Source organism: Bremia lactucae, linkage group LG1, assembly GCF_004359215.1.
Source record: "Bremia lactucae strain SF5 linkage group LG1, whole genome shotgun sequence".
Classification (NCBI taxonomy): Eukaryota; Oomycota; class Peronosporomycetes; order Peronosporales; family Peronosporaceae; genus Bremia; species Bremia lactucae.
In genome coordinates this window covers 9,129,285-9,138,046 of record NC_090610.1, presented here as the reverse complement: position 1 = coordinate 9,138,046, position 8,762 = coordinate 9,129,285, and the positions used below count along the sequence as shown (strand labels likewise).

Sequence of the window (8,762 nt, the reverse complement as noted above, 5' to 3'; positions counted from 1 at the left end):
TATTTAGGGGTGTAAGCCGGGGGGGAGGGCTATACCGAAAAGGGGTGTGTGGCTATACCGGCTCCCTTAATATATTAACACAGTTTTACTTTTTCCCTATTCTAAAGCCTTGGAATCTTGGAATCAACCTTTGGTAGCTAGGACTTCCTAGCTACTAAGAATCTTTCTCTGCACGTCGTGTACGTGAAATAGTCGGGGCGCCCTACCTTCACTGTAATTAGTGTAGGCTGACTAGTACTGATAGCAGTACAGCAAAGGGTGCCCCATAACACGGCTGCTATGTCGTCACACTTAAGTACCAAGTCGAGCAGCGTAGCAATCGATTAATGAGATAAATGTGCGTCTTGAAGAGGTCTATGACGAGCAGCGCCGCTGAAAACTTCGTAACGACTGCTTAAAAGTAACATTTACTCAATATCGAGTGACAAGAGGCCTTTCCTCGCTCCTTGTAACGGGCTAAAGTTGCCCTAATGTTACATAGTCCCCGAGTACATTTGGTGTACAAAGGCGAAAATCAATTACTAAATAAGAGAAGTACGAACCACGGATTTTAAAATGGTCATTTAAATCGACCATTAAAGTCTGCGACAAAACTTCCTTTGGAGACAAAATTTTATTTTCGAGGTGTGTCCGTAGCATAAATTGTCCGCCGACAAAAATGTTATTTTCCCCTTGGCCTTTTTATTAATCGTTAACGTGTAAGCTTTGCCTAGAAAGTTAAATTTTCTTAGAGCTTTCCCAATTGAGGCACAGTCCAACGTGGTGCGGCACCATCGCAAGTTCGTAAGTGCTGAGTTTGATAACATGTTAAGATTAAACAAGCATTCACTAATTTTCTTACAATATGCAATATTAGCTTGCATATTTCTACACAATACTTTCTGCAAGTAGCTCGTGTACTGCAAGCTTTCTCGGGATCAGTGTTGTGACCCAGTTCCGAGAAAGTTAATTATGAGTCGCCAATTTGCATTAGTCATGGACCTTAGCTTTGTAAAAACAAAACGTTGTCGCAAGACCTTACGTATGCAAAGAACGTAAATAAAGATAGATATGACATAAATCGGCAATATTTAAAATCCAGGATTGAACCTGTTCCCGTCATCAAGTTTATCGAAACGCAAAACTGTATAGTTGCGACGCACACAGTGACAAATATTTTAGAGCGATGTATGATAAAAAAACTTGTGCATTTACCTTGTCAAGTGATTAAGAAGCTTTTGTAATCCGCTCCACCAATAGTTTTAGCTGCTTGTCTTCCAAACGGGCCCAAATTCAGGTACTGCGTTATTAACGTCTCATCTAGCCCTTAAATGACACCCGCCTCTGGTTTATATTGCTGTTGCAGATAAAAACATGTTTTTATGCCAGAAAAAAAAGTTGAGAAAAATGCTCGAATATCGAGCTCTTAGGTCCAGACGGGAATAGACTATCGGGTTCAATTCCGAAATTAAATATTGCATGCGTAAGCTCTTGCGACATTTCTTTTTGTTTTCACATGACTCTACATCACATCACATACTGATTATAATATGTTTAGGACCCGCTGCCAGCTTAGTGAGCTCAAATCCTATTCGAAGGTGATACTGCAGAATGATACACGAAGCGGGTTTATAACACTCAAGCAGATGGTTGGCTATCACAATCTTGTTTGTATGTGTTATACCAAATCCACCTGTGATTCTTCGCTAGTTGTAAAGTCAAGCTGAATTCGGGATAGATCCGAGGAAAGTACACTTATACGAGAGCAATGATAAGAGAAATGCCCGCCAAGAAGTCGAGCTTAATTATTCATTGTGCACTTAATGCTGCCATCCACGCGCCTATCCATCTTTTCAAATTTGGAGCCGTAGCCTTTTTAGCATACTGAGGAGCCATTTAGACTCAAGAGCGAGGTTAAGCTAACTGTAACCTGGATAATCATTTGCTTTGGGCTAGCATCATTTCGGCACCGACAAGCAAAGCGTATGTCAAGTAAATTTTAAAGTGTGCTCCTGCTCTCATATCAGAGAAGAATCCGTATATCGTTTGCTATTTTGTTTACAAATTTCACCTGCAGGATGGGGATTCGACTAAATATTTTTGTAAAGAAAAATATCGCTTTCGAAGATAAAAAAGCCGGATTGTCATTGTGAAATTTGGGCTTCGACTTTCCAGCTTATGGATTTTCCCCAGCAATTTTGCCGGCTTTTGGATTGTCACATCGACCGACCTCAAATTTTAGCTTTTAAGCACCACATTCTTTTCAGTACATTTATCTGTCCCAAAGTAAGACCCCTTTCTTCGTCCAGCTTGCATGCCTGACGAGATGTGCTCCGCCTCTCAAGGGTCCTACTCAGTTCCTCTTTCTCACATCGCCTTGCCTACAGGAGCCGCTACGTTAAAAGCTGCAAGAGTGGCAGATTGTGATGAATGGAACGTTGAGTACATCAACCTTCATTGCGCGAATAGCACCCGACCAAGCCTAACAATTTCATCTCATTAAGCAGCACGCCATTGAGCAACAGGCTTTAGTATGATATCGCCTAAGGTCATGAGCGAGCTGCTTCAAGCCAAGCATGTGCCGACACAGTTTACAGTTCCTAAACCAGGGGAGCATGCGTGGTCTCTAGCAGAGCAACGTCGTTTCTGGGAGGCCCTTCAGCATTTCCCGCAAGGTCCCTGGACGGCCATAGCCAACCATGTGGGCTCCAAGTCCACTCGGCAAGCTATGACCCATGCGCAAAAGCTACGACAAAAGCTTAGTCGATGGAAGCGCCGCGTGCGAAGTGAATCGATTGGTTCGGTGAGTCCCGACTTTAGTGCTCCGATCTTAACGACGACTCCAGGCAGAAGGCCTATTAACAGGATTGAGTCACAGTGGCTACCAAGGTCTACACGAAAACGTGGCAAAATCGCCGAGTTTTGCATCGTAAATCGCAATGAGGAAGAAGACATGAGGATGTCTATCTGCGACTCGACAAACAGTAAAGCCAATAATGAAAGGAAACTCCAGCATCTAGACAATCACACTCAGGTGCTACATGCTCCCGATGATCGATATTTAGAACATTTGCTCATTGACATTGAGCCCGTGCTTGAGCACGTTGCGTACTTTACGAAAGACTCGCAGAGCGCGGGGACGGTATCACAACCACTGGCGACGACTGGCAATGCGAGTGAGCAACCAACGCACGTTGTGCCCCACGCCGTCAGAGTGCAATCAAAGCACGTAGCCTATGACCACACGTGTGATCAACGCGGGGCCTCTAATCACGCCAAACCAATTCTACCTACTCAGAGTGATGATCAGCACGTTATCTTGTATCGTTTATGACGCGACTGATTGCTTTATTGTTAAATAAATAATTTTTCAAAACTTCAATTCGGGCGGTAACTATGACAATCACTCGTGATCTATTTCTCAAAATGTCCATCAAACCCGACAAAACCGGCCATAAGGAATATGTGAAAGAAGGGTTTCTTTTCAATTCGAGAGCACCAATTCCAAGCGCTCGTGAGGCGGCCATCGATGCACGAACCTGCGTCAAAGAAGTTATCGGCCCCGCTACCGTCAAAACCGTGCTTAAAAAAATCACACAGGATTCGCTTCTGAAGACTTTCGGCACCGCCGAAGCTGTCTTCAATATAGGCTCGAGTATTGGGCTCTGCTGCGAGTGCTGGAATGTCATGCACAGTATTTACGATTGGGCTTAAAATGCGCGAAATTTGCGTATACTTGTCAATAAACAGAAGAGCATTGGGTACGTTATGGTCGCCAAGATGCACCATGGAAGAGCCTACCCATCGAGGACGCAACTTCTTTGTGTGCTGTAGAATCGAGTGCATCAAGCGAGACGTCTCGGGTGCGTGCTGCATACGATTAAGACCTTGGCCAGTATCCCGAAGGCGGTACATACTGCCTCCTAGCATATCTTTCTCAACTGCCCACCATAGACGCAGCATTGAAGATGTCATGTTCTTCCACAATAGCAAGGACTGTAATACGTATTCATACTGACTGTGGTGGCTATGACTCAGCCTTGCTCCATTCTTACCAGCGCGAATCTCCAGACTCAGCCCGGGTTCTGCCTTTTCAGGTGTAAAATACTTCTCTAAGTAATTAATCATGCGCGTGATTGGTGACAAATTGGACGTTAAATAGCTCTGGCTATCCGAAATGGACGCAAGACACAGCCGGATCTCTTCTTCGGACAACAAAGCCGACGAGTAATCACGCACAAGTTCCTCAATTGCTTGTTTTTTCGTCGACGCAAAGCGCTGTAGAGCGACTGAGTTGACCAGGAACTCAAAAGTTGCCGCTACAGACGTTGCCATCTCACAGCGCGAATCCAATAACATGTCCAAAGCCTGACGTTCCTGAAGCAGTGAAGCCACGGTCTTGATGGGACGAACACACGAAAAGCCTAGATATTCTTTCAAATCGCGCAAGTTGGCATCCTGTAGTAAATAGACCATCTTGCCGTAATTGTTGCGCATGCGTTCCGGGTTCATTATTTTATAGCGACGTCCGATCTCAAAGACTTGGCAAAAAAACTCGTGATTCTCGTTAAAATCCTTTCCCTGCACAAGTCGACGGCCCTGGCGAAAGTCATTCGCAACCATAAGTCCAGACAACACGCTAAAGGCTTCATTCAGTTCTTGTATTACGCGCTTTAGCGGCGAGCGATTTGACAATACATCCACTTTGTCCGTATACTCACTCACATTAAGCGCTGCATCAAGTAAATTAAACAAAGCTCGCTCATGTTCATTCAGACGCAGCGGGATATATGACGCATCCTTCAAAAGTGCTGTCACGGTCTCCTCCTTAATCTCTTGCACGACCTCAGCGCCTTCGGCTTCCTTCGGGATAGTATTGTTCACTACCACTTCGGTATTTAATGGTGTTTCAGTAGCCAGAGAGAGATTTAAAGTAGACAATGGAGGAATGGATTGCGTGTCATTCGAAGCTTTTTCTTCTAAAGGCATTACAGAAAGCCTGGGAGGCAGGGCATTGACATTTAATACGTCGCTACAACTGCCGACAAGGTCCATTTTGGTGTGGTGAAGACGTGATCCAGAGCGATGCTGTGCTTCAAAGCACAAGGCGCAGTACAAATCGTCACATTCGTCGCAGCTTACGGCAGCCGCCGTGTCCTCACACTCTACGCACATGGGCAACGTCATGTTTTTTTTAAACTAATAAATTGGTGTTTCTTACACGAATCCCTTTAAGAATAAAATAGTTTCTTTATTCGCACCTAAACGAATTTCACGGGCGTTTGCGGAATCAGCGAGGCACAGCAAAAGCGCCAAACCAGCCACAGACCGGCAACTCTTGCCTTATTACAATGGGTGCGCTCGTACTTGCATCGTTTAAAGCCTAGTTCTTGTATGCGAACTGGTTCCTTGACCGCTAACCTTCAATTAATGTCTTGCCATTCAGAGGATGAAGTGTACCCCATGACGCTGCTTAGAGAGGAGCTAAAGAGCGACGAAGTTGGGACGCGTATCAAAGCCATGAGGCGTCTACGCACGGTTGCCCAAGCGCTTGGACCAGATCGCACGCGCTCAGATCTGTTGCCATTTCTCCGGGGTAAGCTCCTTTATGCCAAGTTTAATACAAATATCCATTCCTAACAACAACACGAAGCAGAAGCTACAGACGATGATGACGAAGTCCTTGTAGCCCTAGCAGATGAGCTTGGTGGTTTTGTTGATCTCGTAGGCGGTGCAGAGCACGCTGCAGCGCTAGTAAAACCCCTCGAGGTGCTTGCTGCCGTAGAAGAGACCGTCGTGCGGGACCGTGCCGTTGCGTCTTTTCAGAAAGTCGTGGCTGTGGTGCCAAACGTAGGTGACGTCATGGTCCCACTGGCCAAGCGTCTCGCCGAGGGAGACTGGTTTACATCGCGCGTATCGGTTTGTTCGCTCTTTGCTTCTATCTACGCTAAAGTGACGGACGCTGGACGTAAGAAAGAATTACGCGAGTACGTACTAGCTCCAAGCTGTAATCCCTGGGCTTCTTTGTATGTTCATACATGGCTTCATGTGATGCAGTTTATACGAGAAGATGTGCGAAGACGATACGCCTATGGTGCGTCGTGCTGCTGCGTCCAATATTGGCAATTTTGCAGGCGCTATGGAAATCGAGCACATTGCGAGCTTGATTTTACCGCTCTTTCGCATCTTAACAACAGACTTTACCGACAGTGTGCGGCTCTTGGCGATTGAAAACTCGGCTGCCATTGCGGAATTGCTGTCACAAGAAGAAAACTTGATGCAAGTGCTGCCAGTTGTGCGCTCCTCTGTCGAAGATCGCTCGTGGCGTGTGCGCTTTAGCGTTGCAAAAGACTTTTTCGTATTATCCCGTGCCATGGGGATCCAGATTACGGAATCCGAACTCCTTGGCTGCTTTACGAATTTATTGCAGGTATATTAAATGTGCTTTCGTATTAGCGCGTAGCGAGTTGAAATGATTTATTGCTGGTTTGGATACAGGATACAGAAGCCGAAGTGCGTGCTGCTGCTGCCAAGAATCTGTCGGGATACGTTTCGATTGTGAAAAGCGAGCTATTTACGACTGAAGTCCTCCCACTGCTGTCGGCTCTATCTCAAGACACGGCTCCTAACGTTCGAAGTACGTGTTGATCTAACTATTCAGCTTTGGACGCCCCTTTGAGTATGGAGACTGTGTTTTATTGTTATTCTAGCGGCTGCGTCGGTTGCGTGTATGGAACTTGCACCACATCTTGGCGAAGCAACGTCGAAATCCACGCTTGCTCCTTTGCTGCTGCTTTTTCTACGAGATGAGGTTGTCGACGTACGACTGAACATCTTAAAACGTATGGAACTACTTGCTCAGTGGATGGCATCGTTTGAGTCGGTGCTTCTCCCCGCAATCGCTGATTTGGCGCGTGATCTGCAGTGGCGTGTTCGTGAGGCCGTGGTTTTGTCCATTCCTGCGCTTTCGGGCAGTCTAGGGGGTCAGTACTTTCAGGAACACTTGCTCGAGATTTACGTAAGCGCCTTTACGGATATGGTCGGTGAGGTCCGTCTCAGTGCGACAAAGATTCTTCCGAAGCTTCTCGAGTCTCTTGGGAGCGACTTTATCCTTCAGAACGTCATGCCGCGTCTCAACCAGATCTTTGACAAATCGGTAATATATCAAGAACGCGTCAATGTCCTGCACGCACTGAAGCAAATGGCTGTAGAAAAGTCGTCAAGTGATTTGTTGGCGCACTTAATGACGTTGGCTATCCGTGGTGCTCATGACAAGATTCCAAATGTTAGATTTGTGGCTTCGATGACCTTAGAGCAGCTGTGTAAGCTTGCCGATGCCTCTGTGGTCGCTTCTCAAGTTCGGTACGTACTTAGCTCTTTGTTTGAAAGGTATACTTTATGATTTAATTCGTCACTTTTTACTTAATCAGCCCCTGTTTGACGGAAATGGTAAACGATTCCGACATGGACGTTAAATTTTACTCGAGTATCGCACTTGATGCGGTACAGGGTTAGATTTTGATTGGGAGGGGTACGCTATTTGGTACTCGCGTCTCTTTATGCTTTTTCTGGCTCCTGGTTATTCTTAAGAACACCGTTTATAAATTTGGCTTTGGCACGCAGGTGTATACATAAGTAAAGCACCCTTATACACAAGAAGTACATCTAAAAAAACAAATCGACTTTTTTTTTTTAAATCCGATTCGAAATTTCTATAGCTATACCCTCGGAAGGACAATTGTCTCAATAAAGTACTGATGCCAACGTGCATCCGTCGTGATCTCGGGATGGAACGCTGTAACTAGAATGTTTTCTTTGCGCGCAGCAACGATGACATCAACGGGATCGGAGCCGTCTGCAGGCTTGGCGTTTACCACGCGCGATAGCACTTCAATCTCTTCGTCGACTGATATAATGGCGGGCGCTCGAATAAACACCGCGTTGTAAGGCTCGGTATCAAAGCCTGGTGGACCAGAAATGAGCATCTCAAAGCTGTGCACTTGCGCACCAAAAAAGTTACGCGAGACCTCAACGTCTAGACCACCTATGAGCGTCTGTCCGCCGTCTTCAACGTGTTTTGCGTGCTGGCTTAGCATGATCATACCAGCGCACGTACCCCATATTGGGCGTTTATGTTTCACCCAATTCTTCAATGGATCTACTAAACCCCACCGCACGGCTATCTTGCCGATCGTAGTGCTCTCACCCCCAGGCAAAATTAGTGCGTCCACCGGTTTTAGTTGCTCTGGCAAGCGAATAGCAACTGCTTTTACAGTGATGATCTGACCCCGAATACGCAACGGACAGAGGTCATGTAGCATGGAAATATGCTCTTCGAATGCGCCCTGTAACGCTAGCACTCCCACAGTAAGTGACTTGGTGGCGTCATTCATCGTGACAGTAAGCTTTTTTGGCTTTGTCAACTCTTATAGACTTATGTGTACCACAAGAACAGCAAAACTAGATCAATTAATTGGAATTTAATTTAAATCAACCTTGCCCTACAAGACACGGTTAGGCGGTGGGCAAGGAGGCGTATTGCAAAGTTAATTATTAACATACTAAATCCAGTAAATAAAAGATCGTTATGAAAGAACTTATTATTTTAATACAGTTTTACTTTTTTCCCTGTTTGAAAAGCCTTAAAAGAAACCCTTAGTAGCTAAGACTTCTTAGCTATTTCGAACCTTTCTCTGCACGTCGTGTACGTGAAGTAGTCGAGGCAATTCACCTTCACTGTATAAAGTAGCACTGTCGTCAGTATTAGCAAAAGGTACCTGCTA

General features: G+C 45.6%; 3 protein-coding genes across 3 annotated transcripts; 2 read left to right on the top strand and 1 right to left on the bottom strand.

Moving 5' to 3' along the window:
• Positions 1-2,512: 2,512 nt before the first annotated feature.
• Positions 2,513-3,313, top strand: CCR75_001137 (uncharacterized protein; the record flags this gene model as incomplete). Its single annotated transcript, XM_067959242.1, has 1 exon — positions 2,513-3,313. The coding sequence occupies one exon, from the start codon at positions 2,513-2,515 to the stop codon at positions 3,311-3,313; it is 801 nt and encodes a 266-aa protein (XP_067820415.1).
• Positions 3,314-3,393: 80 nt separating this feature from the next.
• CCR75_001138 (uncharacterized protein) lies at positions 3,394-5,166 on the bottom strand (the record flags this gene model as incomplete). Its single annotated transcript, XM_067959243.1, has 1 exon — positions 3,394-5,166. The coding sequence occupies one exon, from the start codon at positions 5,164-5,166 to the stop codon at positions 3,394-3,396; it is 1,773 nt and encodes a 590-aa protein (XP_067820484.1).
• A 243-nt stretch (positions 5,167-5,409) lies between these two features.
• CCR75_001139 (uncharacterized protein) lies at positions 5,410-8,525 on the top strand (the record flags this gene model as incomplete). Its single annotated transcript, XM_067959244.1, has 6 exons — positions 5,410-5,575; positions 5,633-5,966; positions 6,037-6,409; positions 6,478-6,616; positions 6,690-7,341; positions 7,410-8,525. The coding sequence occupies 6 exons, from the start codon at positions 5,410-5,412 to the stop codon at positions 7,492-7,494; spliced, it is 1,749 nt and encodes a 582-aa protein (XP_067820485.1). The 3' UTR covers positions 7,495-8,525.
• Between the last annotated feature and the right edge of the window lie 237 nt (positions 8,526-8,762).